Source organism: Stenella coeruleoalba (assembly GCF_951394435.1).
Source record: "Stenella coeruleoalba genome assembly, chromosome: 3".
NCBI classification, from domain to species: Eukaryota; Metazoa; Chordata; class Mammalia; order Artiodactyla; family Delphinidae; genus Stenella; species Stenella coeruleoalba.
Genome location: NC_137148.1, coordinates 75,408,070 through 75,427,220, shown reverse-complemented (window position 1 = coordinate 75,427,220; position 19,151 = coordinate 75,408,070). Strand labels below are relative to the sequence as shown.

Sequence of the window (19,151 nt, the reverse complement as noted above, 5' to 3'; positions counted from 1 at the left end):
TTAACTACTTTAGAGATTCAATACAAAGTTCAGAGAAAAACAAAACTTTTAAAGTATTAAAAATTACTATCTAGGGGCTTCCCTGGTGGCGCAGTGCTTGAGAGTCCGCCTGCTGATGCAGGGGACACGGGTTCGTGCTCCGGTCTGGGAAGATCCCACATGCCACGGAGCGGCTAGGCCTGTGAGCCATGGCCGCTGAGCCTGCGCGTCTGGAGCCTGTGCTCCACAACGGGAGAGGCCACAACAGTGAGAGGCCCGGGTACCGCAAAAAAAAAAAAAAAAAAAAATTACTACATAGAAGGAAATTCTAAACTATTCTTTTTGGAGAAGATAAAACTAAGCAATAAATCAATTGTCTATGTTACATGAAAAGAATAACAATTTCTCCATTTTCACCAAATGTATGATAAGGAAGATGAACTGAAACTATATACATTTCTTAAAACTTCGGTTCTAAAACATTAGGTAAATGTGGTTGTGGATTTGCCTCGTCTGGAGAACGTATCAGAAAGTAGGGAGGTCTCAGGACTTCCCTGGTTGTGCAGTGGTTAATAATCCGCCTGCCAATGAGGAGATATCGGTTCAATCCCTGGTCCGGGAAGATTCCACATGCCGCAGAGCAACTAAGCCCGTGTGCCACAACTACTGAGCCTGCACTCTAAAGCCCGCGAGCCACAACTAGTGAGGCTGCGTGCCACAACTACTGAGCCCACGTGCCACAACTACTGAAGCCCGCATGCCTAGGGCCCATGCTCCGCAACAAGAGAAGCCACCACAGTGAGAAGACCACATGCCGCAATGAAGAGTAGACCCCGCTCGAGGCAACTACAGGAAGTCTGCGCACAGCAACAAAAACCCAACACAACCAAAAATAAATAAATAATTAAAAAAAAAAGTAGGTAGGTCTCATCTATCAAGTATAGTATTATAAAGACCTGTCTCCAAAGTTAAGAGACTCTAATTCTGTGGTTTATGTGGATAAAAAGAGCTACTAAAAAATGGTGCCATTTATATTCATGGTGATTACATTCAAAGCTGATTTTCTGGTTTATAATAGATTTCCCATAGTTATTCATGAATCACAATATTCATGAATTTTTTGTCAAATTTAGGATAGCATTTTATCTGTCCCCTCCCTAAAGTTTGTCCTTTGGGATTAAGTGCTGTTCAGAATCACCTTTCTACAGAAACGTCTTTAAAGAAGGACATCAAATTCTATAGTTTCCAATTTTACCATAGGATTTGATAATGACCTTTAAAAAGTGAGGAGGCATTCTGTCATTAATGTTGCTACCTTTCCAGTGAATGAGGAAGGACATGAATTATTCCCCAAGACTACCACAGATTGCTTCATGAGTGAAGGAAGAAATGCCTGAATTATGCCTTTCCCACAAACAATTGCTAAGATAAAGCCTAAGGAAATGGCACCAGTGCCTTATATTTTCACTGACATTTCATACCTAAACTGAAATATTCTACAAAATCCTTATGGGATTTTGAATATGGATTTAGAATAATTACTCAGTCAAGCCCATATGACGACCTCTTTTGGTCTGAATAAGCTCCCTGAAGAGAAGACCATAACCAGCTCAACTCACCTCTACATTACCTAGCCCAGTGTTTTGAGGTTAGCAGGTACTCAGTAAATGTTTGCTGGATGAATGGGCAAATTAATTATACACAGTAAAACTGTTCTAAAATGTGGCTCATTGTGATAAATACCAAATAAACTACAAACCAAAGCAGATCTCTCATAACATAAGCTATACATGTACTAAAAGCCCAACATAGTAACTTAGAAGGTCCTCTAATTTCAGTTTTTTATGTAGAGGTGCACTACAGTTAATTTCCTACCATTACCATTCATTGAGACAGAGTTTCCCAGAGTTTTGCTAATTGGGCCAGTCTTCTATTTCTTCTATATCTACAGCAGCATATCCTAAGAACTGGTATGGAGATGATTAGTAAATGAATGAACTTGCAAGAAGTTGTTGTCTTTTGGTATGATCACTGAGTTTAAGACCTTAAGAATCAACTAATGATGTAGAAACAAAGGATGAGGAGACTAATTTTAAGGCTCTTAGAGTCCTCATATTTATGATTCATACAAATAACAATTTAACAATACCTATTCTAGATACCAACTACTACCTGTTGTGACACTAGAGGTTAAAGATTATTATTTCTTCAATCCAGCTAAGAATAACATAGGAACATCTAAGCTTCTAACACATAGCAATCAACAGATATTTTGTGAGTGCTTAAAGTGTACAGAGTATAGTGTACAAAGCACTATGTTGTTTGCTATTTGAAATATCTTCTTTGAAAAAAAATTGTAGTAAAAGTTATAATTAAAATTCTTCCTCAAGGAACTGAAAATATAGATGAAACCATACTACACATGGGGACTTCCCTGGTGGTCCAGTGGCTAAGACTCCATGCTCCCAATGCAGGGGGCCCAGGTTCGATCCCTGGTCAGGAAACTAGGTCCCACATGCTGCAACTAAGAGTTTGCATGCTGCAACTAAGGATCCCACATGCCACAACTAAAGATCCTGCAAGCTGCAACTAAGACCCGGCGCAGCCAAATAAATAAATAAATATTAAAGAAAAATACTACATGTGAAAAAAAAAAGCAATATAATCACTCAAGAAAGTAATAGAAGTAACAAAGCAATATATGGTTAATTTACCAAAATAGTGCTGATATTAGGTACTATAGGACTCAAAGGAGGACAATCCCATCAGGGTTAGGTAGTTGGGAAGGACTTTATGAAAGAGGTGAGATATGGACTGAGTCTGAAGAATGAGCAGGTTTGGGATATATGGAAAGGCGTTTCAAGTGAATGGAATGGCAAAAGTAGACATGCAAATGTGGGAAAACATAAGTCCAAAGGCAACATGCAGAATCATCTTCTCCCTGAGGAGAGATAGTGGCAGCTAAACAGAACTACTGCCGAGGTAGAACACTAAGACTTAATAAACTCTTTGGGCAGGGCAGTCATTGAAGGTTTGGTGTAGTAGTGGTGTGAGGCCTGAGCTCTGAACATCTGGGGAATACTGCACTGTTCAGGCAATAAAATCATGAGCACCTATGATTCTGCACCCATTTCCAATGTGTGGAGGTTTTTTTTTTCCATATCACCAGGTAATTCTCTGCCACCAGCTGGGTGTCTCATAATTCAACACAGTTCTGGGACTACCTGGAGATGACATCAGATCCCATAGGTTAAGGGCGTCTTCCTACAGGATTACCCTCTGCCTCCGAACTTCAGATGCCAATTGCAAGTCCAGGTTGTCACCTAGGCTTCTGACAGACCTGGCTACAGATTGGAAGTTCCACTGACCCCTTCCTTGGGTTCCATTAATTTGATAGAGCAGCTTACAGAACTCAGAGAAATTTTTTACTTACTAGATTACTGGTTTATTTTAAAAGGATATAACTCAGGAACAGCCAGATGGAAGAGATACCTAGGGCAAGGCATGGGGAAAGGAAGTGGAGCTTCCATGCTCTCTCTCCCAGCATGCCACTCTCCACAAATCTCCATGTGTTTACCAACTTGGAATCTCTCTGAACCCTCTCCTTTTAGATTTTTATGGAGGCTTCATTACACAGGCATAATTGACTAAATCATTGGTCATCGGTGATGGAATTTAATCTCCAGCCCCTCTCCCCGGAGGTGGAGGGTGGGACTAAAAATTCCAGCTCTCTAATCATGTGGTTGGTTCCACTGGTAACCAGCCTCCAACCCTAGGTGCTTCCATTAACATAACAAAAGACACCTTTATAGCTCTCCGCACAGTAAATTCCAAGGGTTTTAGGACCTCTGTGCCAGAAATTGGCAAGAAGATTAAAATTTATTTCTTATTACAAATCACACTATCACAGCACCCGACCTGTGGACTGATTGCAGAGGGAGGAATGTGAGAATGACTGCAGAGTAAGTTGTCCCTTAACTGGAGACTGACAGTGCAGACAAGATTGGAAGTAGAGGCGTAAATTACTTTGTGAACTTCAGACCCTGTGTTACTGAGTGTGGGGGGCTAATGGTCAATTTGAATAAGCGAAAAATATATATATGAAAAAATATATGAATGATGAATATAATTGGAATGGGAGTGAAAATAACATCAAGAAGTTGAATTTAGAGAGCTTGGGACGAAAATGAATCTTAAAGATACTGAATTACTGTTTGGGAGACATGAATTACAGATGTGGAGACAACATCTGAATATGTGGGGTTAGATGTGGGGCTTTCCAAGAGAGAAGAGAAAATAGTCTAGGACTGAATCCTGAAGAAAACCCACATTTATAGGACAGCAGGAAGAAGAGAACAGAGACATAATTTTCCCCTCTGATTTGAACCTCCCTTTGAAGCCAGTCTGCACTGTGCTGTATGGAGGAGAAGGACAAAAAGGGTTGTTTGAGAAGAATAAAGTCCAATATGACTTCACTTTTCACTCCTCAGATACCAACTAGTAGGACAATTTGAAATCATTAATTTGGCCAGATGGTTAATGTTGTTTAACAGTGAAATTAACTAATAAATAATATAAAGCACTTTGTAAATATGAAGTACTACATAAATGTTTAATAACATTAAATCAGGAGGCTTATTTCTAGTTACATTTTTATATCCAAGTGTTTTATTGGTGTTTCAGGAGAAATGCCAATAATATGATCGAATGCCATCATTATAGACTGTACTTGAAAAATACAACAAAGGGATTACAGGAGAACAAAAACAGCCCTGGCCATGCTAGGCTGAACAGAGTGAACTGGCAAGAAATGTCTCCCTTGTGAAAAACAAGAGGCAACAACAACATGATCATAGAAATGTATAACTGAACACTGAGTAAAACCACTGTAATATGTAGCAACTTCATCTTACCCACATGTTTATAAAAACAGGGAATTTATCAGATAAAACGATGTGAAGGGCACAGGGTAGGAGAAGGAAGATCAAGGTAGGAGCTGTGGGGAAGCCACTTGATACAAGTAGAGTCTCATAAAATAATAGCAACATTTTATGAATTCATAGCTCATCTACTATTTACAATAATGCCTTAAGATGTATACCATGAGAGGGTGGGAGGGGATATGGGGATATATGTATACATATAGCTGATTCACTTTGTTATACAACAGAAACTAACACAACATTGTAAAGCAATTATACTCCAATAAAGATGTTTAAAAGTTGCTAAAAATAGCATCCCCTATTCTGCATATGAGACAGCTAAGGCACAGAGAGGTTAAGAAACTTGCCCAATATCACACAGTCAGTAAAAGGCAGAATCAGGATTCAAACCTAGACAGTGTGGCTACAGTGTCTGCTGGGAGGAATCTGGGAAAGGTTTTATTTCCCTGATAAAATGAGTCAGGTGCAGCTCTAGCCCCTTCCTCCTTTTTCCTGCCTGAAAACAAGGACATGATGCTGAAGCTACAACAGTCATCTTGGAACCATGAGGTAAAGGACAAGAAAACACAGAGGCACCAGCCCTGCTGCTGTCAAGCTACATAACCCATGCCAGTAGTCACCCACCTCTGGATTTCTTATTATGTGAGAAAAATAAACACTTGTTTGTGTAAACTACCATAGCCAGGATTTCTGTTATTTGCAACTTTAACCAATATGCCAAATGATCATGATACTACTACTAACAGTTATCACTTATTGAGTGTTTGCTATGAACTGTGCACTACTTTGTATGTTTTATGTATACTTAGTCATTTCATTCTGACAGCAACTCTATGAAGCAGGCGCTGTTATTATTCCCATTTTACTGATAAGGAAACTGAAGTACACTTCATCTGGCTTGCCCAAGGCCACACAGCTTATAAGGGATTCAAATCCAGCACCTGACTTCAAAACCTCTACTCTTCAGCAAATAGTATTCTAAGCAGTGAAACACTAAACACTATTTCAGTTAAAATCACAAATTAAATAGGGATGCTTCAACGTTATTTTGGAGATTCTAGAGCACATATTGCTCAGCAAGGATGCTATTGACATTTCAGGAAGACAACTCTTTATTGTTTAGGTTTGCTCTATATTAAAGATGTTTACCGTCTCTGTTCGCTGGGTCCTAGAAGCACTCCCTACACTGTGTCAACCAAAAATGCTCTCCACATTTCCCCATAGGGAGGTGGTGTCACCCCAGTTAAAGCCACCATTCTAGAACATTATTCAGCAACATTCTCTGTAAAAGTCCAAATAGTAGAAAATTTAGGCTTAGTAGGACAGTTGGTCTCAGTCAGTGTCACTCACAATTACTAAAATCTGACACTGTAGAGTGAAATCAGTCATAGGCAATACATACACAAATGAGCATGGCCGTGTTCCTATCAAACTATTTTGACCACATTTTACAGATGAGAACTCTGAGGCATAGAAGAGGTTAAGAAACTTGCCTGAAGTGATTCAACTAGTACGTGAGGGGTATGGATTCATCCCAAAGACAGAGTGATTCCAGAGCATGTGCTCTTAATCAGGATACTTTTGAGTTCACAGATTTTAGATGTTTTTCTCCTAGTAGAAGGCATAGTGAATGCCTCAGAGAACTTCTCACATTCCAGATTCTGGCCCTCCTCCTCTTGCCTGGTGTTGGTTGCTCTTTCCTGCAGTAAGGGTCCCCCAGGACTTGCTTCTCTGACAGTAAGGACTCATGCTACCGTGGACACACTTTATGCTTAACCACTCCCCAAGCATGGCTCTCCTGGTTGGCTCTGACACACAGCTATCCACAAACGCCCCCAAATAAAAGATTCTCCCAAACTGATCACTAGAACAGTTACTTTGCCATATATATATCTCACCTCCTAGGGCTGGCCAGGCATTGAACCCAACACTCCAACAAGGAAACCTGTGTGGAAACAGGGATCCTATTAGCAGGTTTCTATGGAAAATGCAATGCCCTTGCCTCCTTTTCACTACTCAAACAAGATCAGAACAATCTCTCCCCAAATTGTTATCCTTTCCTCGTGTATGACAGGCTGTTCATTATCTAGGAATTCTGACTATAATAAAATGGGGGAACTTCTGGAAAACATTCAGTGAACAGCTGCTTATCTGTTAGAAATCCTATCCCCTTGAAGCCCTTCTAGCAGAGGGTCTTTTAGGATTATCAACACTGGTTTTAAAATCCTTTTGAGACAGCATATCATGGTTGATGGCTTAGGGGCTGGTAAAAACAGGAATGAGGAAAAGAAAAAGGAAATATATGCAGACGACTCCATGTTGTAGTGCTGGATTAAGTATGCCATGGCCATTCCTGGGGCAGTGGCATATATAAGAGAGGAAGGAAGGATTAACAATTCTTGGGTTATTGTGATATTTACTTTGCAAGATTATATACAAATATAGTTCCATATCCTAACATTTTGTTCTGTATCTCCCAATCACCCAGAATTAGAAAGTCTTTAGTCTTTTCTTTTTTTTTCTTTAGCAAATGCTCTATGGAACCTTGCTGACAATTTGCTGCTTTTCTTGGGTGATTTAACTTGATTACTTGAAATCTGATCTTATTTCTAGGAATAGATGGACCTGCCTTTAAGGTGTATCCAATTCAGCTTGGTATTATTCTTGTGGCTAAAGTCTTCCTGGCAAATGTCTCTGCAACTTAAAGCCACTGATATGTTGATCAGTGAGGGGAAAATACTATGAAAAATATTTGCTTATTAATTGCTAATTCTAGATGTATTCATATGCATGCATATTCTGGGAAGCCATACATTTTTTAAATATAGAAATATAGAAAACTCACTTAAAACAATACTTAGAAACTTACCCCTGAAGTAGAGCTGGTTTGACTCTACTTCCGTTCCCACTCTCTTGGCCCACTCTGCAGAAGCAGTGCCAAGGAACTATGTTGCTCAAGAGGCACTGAGTAAAAGAATAAAGGACAAACACTCAGTAAATCAGTGACTGCTCATATTCAACCCTGAAAAACTGAGTGTTGACTGTAGTTTGGAAGTTACAAAAATGCTAAGATGTGATTTTTCTTTTAGGTGGGAAATGAGGAAGGATGAAAGACTAGAAGAGGAAGAAAAAGCAATGCTGGAACATCTAAAACTAATGTGTACCATCCAGGACTCTTCTGCCTCAGATAACACAGAGGAACAGTAATCTGCAGAAAACAGCAACAGTTTTATTTTAGGAAATAATCACATGTAATGGAGTAGGATTTTTACTCTAGTCAGAATGAACCTCTGATGGGCTGTGAAGCGTGAAACCAATGACTGAGTAATCTCTGAACTGAAAAAGAGTACAGCACGTAAAGAATAAAATGCTACATATTTTTTATTTTTAAAATAATTTCAAATGTTTTTCTTTCCTCAGTCTTTCTCTTAATATGATATAACTACTGCCATCTCGTGTTCCCTTTGAATTATTTTTTTTCTTTCAGTCTTGAAGTATCTATGGCAATAGGCAAAATGTTTGGAAATCTTTTCCCAAAGGATTTTTAAATACAACATTTGGATGTTAAGTTGGAGTCACATACCCCCCTGAGGGTCAATTGAAAATTTCAAATTAATTTTGTAGCCATAGCCCAAGTCCAGGTCTTAATTGCCTCTAGTACCCACCACTTTACCAGTCTCCTTTCCCACAGCCTCTTCCTCATCCAATTTATTTTAATCAGAGCCACAAAAAGCACTCTCTTGAAGTATACCTTTAGTAATATCTATGCCTACAGTGGTTTTTCAAACATCAGATTCAAACTTCTAATCATATCCTATCAGAACCTATACCAGCAGTGCCACGTTCAGCGAACTGCCTGTCATCCAAGCCACACGCTTGCCATTTTTCCCAACTAGAAACCATCTTTCTCCCAAAATCACGTTCAAAATTCACTCCAGCAATCTCGTTATCCATAGTTCCATAGTTTCTGTTACTTCTCTTATTTCCATTGCATTGATACACACACACGAACACAGGCACACACACACATGAAGGAAACAGAACGTGTACTAGTGCCTCTATGCCAAGTAGGGTTGTATTTACTATATTCTTCCCATCAGTGCCTGATATTAGATTAAAAAGACCTTGAAGGCTTTACAATATAATATGAAATCTCCCTTTATAGCAATAGTCTCCCCAGATACCTACTATAGAGTTATTCATCTAGCGGGCAGTTAATAAACACAGTTGTTTAAATGGCTGTCATTGTAAGAAGACAGCAAAGACAATTAGACTGTTGAGCAACCTATAGGACATCTGGGAGAAGCCTTATATCATGAACTATTTTAGACCATATGACATTGAACATCATTGTTTCTGATGTTCTCAGGTTATTCATGTTCCCACATTCTGTGATTTTTATAAAATATGTATAGGCTACATGATTTCCAAAGGAAAGTACTTGGACATTTTTCAAAGAGTAAAGCTTGGAGTGCAGAGGACACCTTAGAAAATCTCTTGCATTATCCTCTTACATAAAAACACATAAATGGCCATGTAGCCAGCTGCCTTCCAAATAACACATTTTACTTTTAAAGAATGTACTTTAGTTGGCCAGTATAATCATAAACCAAGTGTTTAAAGACATGGTTGAAATAATTTCTAAAAATTTTATGCAGACCATTTAAAAAATGCTAAGAAATTTTTATGAGAATTAGACTTTCCACATTCTCTTATCTATAAACAGTTACTATAACAAACATAAGGCAATGGTTGACTTTATTCCTTCAGCTTAGTGATGGTCTATACTAAATCTGCACAACTATATTTTATTAGAATAGACACTAAAATAGAAAGTCAAAAAATAATGAATTGATCCAAAAGCTAAATAAAATAATCTTATAAAGTTATAGGATTTCACATTTGGCTCCTTTTGTTTTCTAATATATCTAAGGATCATCTGTTAACACTATTTTTTATTGAATCTGTTCACTTCTGTATTAATCCTGGAAAGTGATTTAGTTTGTCTTGAAAAAATGTCTATATGGCTCCCTTCCAAAAGGAAAGAAGTATAGTAAGGGGAGAATGAGATAAGTTGAAAGGAGAGAAATGTAGAAAAGAGAGAAGAGTTTGCATTTGATTTCTCTTCTATGCTTGATCTATGAAATTACTGTAGCCATAAGTGCAGTAAAATTTATAATGGGGAAATTTAAATAAGTTATTGTTTTATCAGATCATTTTGTCTTTACATTTGATATGTTTCTTAAAGTATGATAAAAAGTGGTACTCCAAAACAATTACTCTTTCTCACATTTTTGTATAAGTTAACAATAAGAATGAAGCCTAATATTTTATAACTATATATGCTTATTACAAAAATGTTATCTTCCTATAAAATATTATCTTCCTTCTGTGTTTTATTTAACTGTATTTTTATGTAATTTTAAAGAGGTATCTATTATTGGCCTAGCAGTGTTAAAATAGTATGAATTAATTTCTAATAAAATACATTTTATTCTTAACAACACACGTTTGAACTGTGCAGGTTCACTTATATGCAGATGTTTTACTGATATGTACTACAGTACTCCATAACATTGAATTGATTGATCTGTGGATGCAGAACCATGGGTTACACACAGGATAGGTACCCCTAACCCCTGTGTTGTTCAAGGATCAACTGTATAGATGATAATGTGTATTTCAGATATTTTACATTTGTCATGTTGATGAAAAAATGTTATAAAACTACCAACCAAGAAATAGGAAAAGTAAATCACTGTTTTGTCTATAACATCTGCTTACTCTAAATATCCTACTATGTCAGTTCACAGATTCTTGAGTCAAAGCGAGCTTCAGGTAGTTTATAATAGGAATTTCTTATAAAAAGTATTTGTTTTTTTAAATGATTTTAATGATTCTTGAAATAGTTCATAATGTTTAAAAAACATTTTAAAAGTTGTATTTAGCCTTAAAAAGGAAGGAAACCCTGTCAACATTGATAAACTTTGAGGGCATTATGCTAGGTGAAATAAGACAGTCACAAAAAGACAAATGCTGTATGATTCTACTTATATGAGGTATCTAAAGTAGTCAAATTCATAGAAAAAAGTAGAATAATGGCTACTCAGGACTAGAGGAAGGGGAAAAGAGGGGTTGTTTAATAGGCAGAGTTTCAGTTTTACAAGATGAAAAATGTTCTGAAGCTATGTTTTACAATAGTGTGAATATATTTAACACTACAGAACCATACACTTAAAAATGGTTAAGATGGTAGATTTTATATTATGTCTTTTTTACAATTAAAAAAAAAACTGGTAAAAGTGGTATCTCTACTGATGAACTTTCCTAACATGATGCCTGAAAGCTTTTAAATTTGAATGGGGAACTATGAGACCTGTATATTCAGTATCAGCTATTATTCCACACAATGATAAAAACTATCTGCTTTGCCTTTGAGAAATGTTTTCAACAGCATCATCAGTAAAGCAGTAAACTCTTGCTTCTCCAGAATTTAAAGAATCCAAAACCTTGTACTGATATAACCCTTTCCCCTCAAAATATCGTAATAATTATTTGTAAGAATAAAGATCTGTATCAGTAATTACTACAGCATAACAATATTATCATAATCTGGCAGCTTGAAACAATACACATTTATCACCTCATAGTCTCTATGTCCAGTGTCTGGGCATGGTTTAGCTGGGTTCTCTGCTTAGGATCTCACAAGGCTGCAATGAAGGTGTCAGCCAGGTCTGTGGTCTCATCTAAGGTTCAACTGGGTAAGGTGCCACTTCTAAGTTCACATCATTGTTGACAACATTCATTACCTTGCAGGCTATCAACTCAGGGCCTCAGTTTCTTGCCATGTGAGTCTAGCCAAAATGGCCTCTTTGTTCCTCAAAGTTAGTAAGGGACAGAGAGTCTCCTTGCAAGATCAATGTTACAATTGTATGTAACATAATCACATGCATTTAATCATGCACATTCCATCTCCTTTACCAAATTCTAGTGGTTAAAAGCAAGTCACTCATCCCATTCATACCCAGGAGGAAGGGATCACACCATAGTGTGAATGCTAGGAGGTGGGGATGATGGAAGCCACCCTGGAGTCTGTCCATCACAAGTTAGAATTTAGGCACTGAAATATCCTACATGGGGGGACCAGCAGAGAAGTGGAAGTAGGGCTGGACTAGGAATAAGAACTGGGAGTTAGTATTTTTTGTCATTTATTAAGCTGCTACTATAAGCCAGGCTCTGTGCCAGACTCTCAATGAGTACAATTTAATCCACTCTAAGCACTTAATGAGGTCTGTGTTGGAGTCCCATTTGAGATAATAAGAGTTGTAGATATGTGAAAAAACTGACCCAAATTTTAAATAAAGATGCACAGTGAGGTTCTGGTTCAAGATGGCAATGTAGGAATAGCCTGAACTCACCTCCTCTCACAGACGCACTGAATCTGCAGCTACATATGGAACAAATTCCTCTGGAAAAAAAACCCCTAAAAACTAGCTAAGTGATAATTACACATTGAGCAAAAGAGAAAAAGCCACATCAAAGTGGGTAAGAGAGGCTGAGACACAATCTTGTCATAAACCTTGCCACTGGTGGGGTGACCCACAATCAGGAAGGGACTCAAAACCTGGAGCTTGAGGCCACATCAGACACCCCAGCATTTAAGACCTGCACCTGTGAGATGAGATCCCAAAATATCTAGCTTTGAAAACCAGCAGGACTTGCATCCACAAGATCCACACGGCTGCAGTGATCTGAGAAATGTCTATTAAAGATTCATGCGCTAGGACTCATCCTGGGCCAGAAACAGAAGCACCTGATCTCATCCAGACTTTATGTGAAAGAGGCTCATTTGCTAATCTTAAAGCATCTGCCTGAGGGACAGGCATCTAACTTAACACAAATTTAGGGGCCTGCTGGGATACTCTTAGGGACAGATGCTGATGGGCATCATTTGTTTTCTTTCCAGTGGGTGCCACCTTTCCAGTCCCCCTCTGTCTCACCCCAGCAGGCAGGTGCCATCTGCATACTCTCCCTCTGCCATGCTTCAGCGTGCTAGTATCTCCTGGATGAACTTTTACAAGCATCTGGGGCCACAGCTTCTGTGGTTGCCGTCAAGGGGACACCCAATGATCTCCTGGCTTTGGCTGCCACGGAGGGCTTGTGTTCCTGGGTCTCACTGGGCTGTAACAATTGAAGAGAGAGATCTCCACAGACTGCCAGGCCCATACATAGCAGACTAAAACACATACATAGTCTTTCTAAGAAAGAGGCCTATTGGCTCATCCAGGAGCTTTGGCCTGAGAGAGGCAGGCTTCTGGTTTAGCACACATCTAGGCGGCCTCTCAAGGAATGGAGGCTAGTAAATGCAATCTTTGTGCTCTCCTTCTGCATCACTCCAGCTCACTGACATCTCCCAGAAAGAAGATTATTACCCTTCTCTAGCACCCCCAACTTTTGCAGGTGCCACCAGGGGACACCTCTATATCACCTGGCTCTGGTGGTCAGCTGAGCTTACAGTCACAGGTACCACAGGACTGTAACTAATGGAGAAAAAGGTTTTATACAGCTATCACTCCCAGGGTACAAAAAGAGACAACAGGCCAAGGAGCTCGAAATTTCTGTGAAAGAGGCCTATTAGTACATCATCACAGCTGCTGCCTGAACAGCAGGCCTCTAATTAAATACACATCTAAGGGCTGATTGTAATCCTTTCCATAGACCTAGGAGGGTGGGTGCTATCTTTGTGCTCTCCCTCTGTTGTGCTCCAGAGTGCCATTATCTTTTGGAGGAGAGCTGGTTTACACTTCTGGTGTCTTTATGGCTTCCACTGAGGGGATGCCCTTTGATTGCCTAGCTACAGTGGCCAGGGGTCACCTGGTGTTCCTGGGTCCCACAGGACTGTAACAATCAAAGAGACAGTTCTTGGCAGGCTACCACCTTCAGGGCACAGATAGCAGACTGAAACACAACCTTAGTCTTTCTGTTAAAGAGGCTATATGCTTGTCCTGGAGCCTAAACCTGAGGGGCAGAGTTCAGGTTTGGCACAAATCTAGAGGTGTATGGAGGCGCTCTCAGGGAAGATATGCTTGGGAACCATCTTTGTGCTCTCCCTTTGCCTCACTATTGCTCACTGGTATATCCCAGACAGGAGTTTATACACTCATCTTGAACCCTGAATATTGTGACTGCTGCCCATGGGACACTTCCAGATTATCTGATTCTGGTGGCTAGTGGGGCTTACGCTTGCAGTCCCACTGAACTGCATACACTTGCATACTTTAAAGGGTTCTACATGAGAGTCTGGCTTCTGATTAGCCTAAATCTAGGTGTGGACTGACTATCCCCCCTTTTGGGACACTGACAGGTCTTGGAACAACCTCAACTACTGTGAGCTATTAAAAATAAAATAGGCTGCTTGGACAAGCACAAAGGTTTGAGAGACAACCAAGAGCCAGGCCAGGGTTGAATGATGAAGTTAATCTCCCACACTACATCACTACTTCAAAACTGGAGAGGTAGCTGTTGCAAAAAGAAAAGAATATGTTCCAAAGGAAAGAATATGAAAATACTTCAGAAAAACACCTTAATGAAATGGGGGTAACTGATTTACCCAATAATGGGTTCAAAGTCATGGTCATAAACATGCTCATTGGACTTAGGAGAAAAATGGATAAACATAGCCAGAATTTCAACAAAGAGTTGGAAAGTACAAGAAAGTATGAAACAGTAGTCACAGACCTGAAGAGTACAATAACTGAAGTGAAAAATATACTAGAGAAATTTAAGAACAGACTAGATGAAGAAGAAAGGATCAGTGAACTCAGACACAGAGCAGTGGAACTCAACCAGTCAGAGTAGCAAAAAGTAAAAAGCTTGAAAAAAAGTGAAGACAGTTTAAGCAACTTATGGCACAACATCAAGCATACTACCATTTGCATTATATGGGTCCCTGAAAGAGAAAGAGAAAGGGGCAGAAAACATATTTCAAGAAATAATGGCTGGGGACTTCCCTGGAGGCCAGCATTATCCTGATACTAAAATTAGACAAGGAATGTAACAAGAAAATTACAGACCAATATCTGTAATGATGAACATAGATGCAAAAATCCTCAACAAAATATTAGCAAACCAAATCCAATACATCATAAACCATGATCAAATGAAACTTATTCCAGGGATACAAGGACAGTTCAATACTCACAAATCAATCAGCATGATATATCACATTAACAAATTGAAGAGTACAAATCATATGATGATCTCAACAGATGATTTCATTTGATAAAATTCAACATATGTTTATGATAAAAACTCTCAACAAAGTGCATATAGAGGGAACATACCTCAACATAATGCAGAACATATTTGACAAGCCCATAGCTAACATCATACTAAATGGTAAAAAGCTGAAAGCTTTTTCTCTAAGACCAGGAACAAAGCAAAAATGCATATTCTCACCACTTTTCTTCAACATAGTATTGGAAGCCCTAACCAGAGAAATTAGGCAAGAAAAAGAAATAAAATGCATTCAAATTAGAAAAGGAAGAAGTGAAACTGTGACTATTTGCAGATATATACTATATATAGAAAATCCTAAAGACTCCACTAAAAAACTAGAACTCACCTCCCCCCATGAACACATTAAAAATACAATGACACGTGGAACAATTCTCACCAAAATCTAACTGGAAACTGGCAGGAAGACTCCTGTACAAACAACACTGTGAGAAAGATCCACACGTAATCAGGTAGGAAGGGTTGCAAAGCAATCAGGTAATGCCCCTGGGAAGGGACTTAGAGGAAAAGGGAAAATACATGGGCAGAGACCCACCCTGGGGAGTAAGTGGTGAGAGCCATAGATTGGATGCCCCAGTCCTGGGTCATATACCAGGCAGATGAGCTCCCTTAGCTGGCTGGAGGACAGCAGGGACTAATAGGGCTGTGGAAGCAAGGACTCTGTTCGTGAAGGGTGCACGTGTGTTGGCCTGACACAAAGGCAGGGCAGAGAGGGCAGTTAGAGGACTTCTCTCGTGGCTGCTGGGTTTCCTGTGATTCCTTGGCACCTGCCCCAGTGTGATCCAAAGGAATGATCCAGCTCCACTTACTCCACAGTGTGGCATGGGATCTAGGGCTGCCATGGCTGGGAAGAAAACTTGACTGTGGTACACAGAGGTGATGTGGTCCTGGGGTGGAGCCTGGGTGGGACACTGGTGGCCACTGTTGGTGCTTATTCAAGCAGAGTATCAAAACCAGCACAGAATTCTGCAGCAGCTCTACTGCAGTTCACACGCTGATACACTGCTGAGAGTCCATGAGGGAACCACTTGCCCGGCAAAACAGCTCCACAACAGGGCAGGGGTGGCGCAGGCTGGGGGCAGTGATCAGCTGTGAGGGACAAAATGGACTTCCACCTGAGGTTGCATCTGAGCAAAGTGAGGGAAACAATTGCAGGCACCTGTACAGGAAGTACATCTGAGGCAGCTTAGAACTCGGTCTGGGGACAAAAGGAACTGAGATCATGTGTGGGCCCAACCCGCTTCAGAACTCCCCATGCTGGGGAAAGGGTTCTGGTGCTGGGAGAGATGGAAGAACATACTTAAAGGGAACTGAGTCAGCCTGGGCATGACCCTAAGTACTTCCACCGCAGCAACATGGGATCAGACCCTGTCCCTGATAGGGTGGAGATAACCATTAAGCAGAGGGGAAGTCTCACTTCATTCCAGTCTTCAGCTCTAGCACCTCCATCTCTATCCCCACATCCTACTAAGGTGACAGCTGCTAAAAAACTGTTAAAACTAAAAAATGAATTCAGTAAAGTTGCAGGATACCAAATCAATATACAAAAATCTGTTGTATTTCCAGACACTAATAGCAAACTGTCAGAAAGAGAAAGTAAACAAACAAAAAAACAAAAAAACCCATTTACAATTGCATGAAAAAAGAATAAAATACCTAGCAACAAATTTAACCAAGGAGCAAAAAGACCTGTATACTGAAAACTGTAAGACATTGATGAAAGAAATTGAAGATGACAAAATAAATGGAAAGATATACCATGCTAATGGATTGAAAGAATTAACATTATTAAAATTCCATACTAAAGTCTGGACCTGCCGAAGAGACAAGAGACTTTTTCTTCCCTCTTTGTTTCCTGGTGCGTGAGGAGAGGGGATTAAGAACGCTGCTTAAAGGAGCTCCAGAGACTGTCGCGAGCCGCGGCTAACAGCGCGGACCCCAGAGACGGGCATGAGACGCTAAGGCTGCTGCTGCCGCCACCAAGAAGCCTGTGTGCAAGCACAGGTCACTATCCAAACCCCTCTTCCGGGGAGCCTGTGCAGCCAGCCACTGCCAGGGTCCCGGGATCCAGGAACAACTCCCCCGGGAGAACGCACGGTGCGCCTCAGGCTGGTGCAACGTCACACTGGCCTCTGCCGTAGCAGGCTCGCCCCACACTCTGTGCCTCTCCCTCCCCCCAGCCTGAGTGAGCCAGAGCCCCCGAATCAGCGGCTCCTTTAACCCCGTCCTGTCTGAGCGAAGAACAGACACCCTCCAGGGACCTACACGCAGAGGTGGGGCCAAATCCAAAGCTGAGCCCCTGGGAGCTGTGAGAACAAAGAAGAGAAAGGGAAATCTCTCCCAGCAGCCTCAGAAGCAGCGGATTAAAGCTCCACAATCAACTTGATGTATGCTGCATCTGTGGAATACATGAATAGAAAACGAATCATCCCAAATTAAGGAGGTGGACTTTGAGAGCAAGATTTATGATTTTTTCCCCTTTTCCTCTTTTGGTGAGTGTGTATTTGTATGCTTCTGTGTGAGATTTTCTCTGTATAGCTTTGCTTCCACCATTTCTCTGAGAGTTCTATCCGTCCATTTTTTTAAAAAATTTTTTTGCTTAATAATTACTTTTTATTTTAATAACTTTATTTTATTTTACTTTATCTTTGTTCTTTCTTTCCTCCCTTCCCTCCTTTAGACAACGAATCATCCCAAATTGAGGAGGTGGACTTTGAGAGCAAGATTTATGATTCAATCCCCTTTTCCTCTTTTTGTGAGTGTGTATGTGTATGCTTCTGTCCGAGATTTTGTCTGTATAGCTTTCCTTCCACCATTTGTCCGAGGGTTCTATACGTCCGTTTTTTTTCTCTTAATAATTACTTTTTTATTTTAATAACTTTATATTTTATGTTACTTTATTTTATTTTACTTTATCTTCTTTCTTTCTCTTTTTCCTTCCTTCCCTCCTTCCTTCCTTCCTCCCTCTTTCTTTCTTTCTTTCTTTTTTTCTTTCTTTCTTTCTTTCTTCCTTCTAATTCTTTCTTTCTTCTAATTCTTTCTTTCTACATTTTCTCCCTTTTATTCTGAGCCGTGTGGATGAAAGGCTCTTGGTGCTACAGCCAGGAGTCAGTGCTGTGCCTCTGAGGTGGGAGAGCCAACTTCAGGAAACTGGTCCACAAGAGACCTCCAAGTTCCACATAATATCAAACAGCGAAAATAACCCAGAGATCTCCATCTCAACGCCAGCACCCAGCTTCACTCAACGACCAGCAAGTTACAGTGCTGGACAGCCTATGCCAAACAACTAGCAGGACAGGAACACAACCCCACCCATTAGCAGAGAGGCTGCCTAAAATCATAATAAGTCCACAGACACCCCAAAACACACCACCAGACATGGACCTGCCCACCAGAAAGACAAGATCCAGCCTCATCCACCAGAACACAGGCACTAGTCCCCTCCAATAGGAAGCCTACACAACCCACTGAACCAACCTTAGCCACTGGGGACAGACACCAAAAACAACCGGAACTATGAACCTGCAGCGTGCAAAAAGGAGACCCCAAACATAAGATAAGCAAAGTGAGAAGACAAAAAAACACACAGCAGATGAAGGAGCAAGATAAAAACCCACGAGACCTAACAAATGAAGAGGAAATAGGCATCTACCTGAAAAAGAATTCAGAATAATGATAGTAAAGATGATCCAAAATCTTGGAAATAGAATAGACAAAATGCAAGGAACATATAAGAAGGACCTAGAAGAACTAAAGATGAAACAAACAACAATGAACAACACAATAAATGAAATTAAAAATACTCTAGATGGGATCAATAGCAGAATAACTGAGGCAGAAGAACGGATAAGTGACCTGGAAGATAAAATAGTGGAAATAACTACTGCAGAGCAGAAAAAAGAAAAAAGAATGAAAAGAACTGAGGACAGTCTC

At 40.0% G+C, this 19,151-nt stretch overlaps 1 protein-coding gene and 1 long non-coding RNA gene across 3 annotated transcripts in view; one reads left to right on the top strand and one right to left on the bottom strand.

Moving 5' to 3' along the window:
• The window catches only part of KIAA0825, a 398,890-nt gene extending 388,554 nt beyond the window's left edge, over positions 1-10,336 (top strand). The window contains 1 exon segment of the mRNA XM_079918575.1: positions 8,012-10,336. Within this exon segment, the coding sequence (XP_079774701.1) occupies positions 8,012-8,129 (118 nt within the window). The 3' untranslated portion in view covers positions 8,130-10,336.
• LOC307184800 overlaps positions 1-19,151 on the bottom strand; it is a 58,421-nt gene that overhangs the window by 18,402 nt on the left and 20,868 nt on the right. The window lies entirely within an intron of this gene.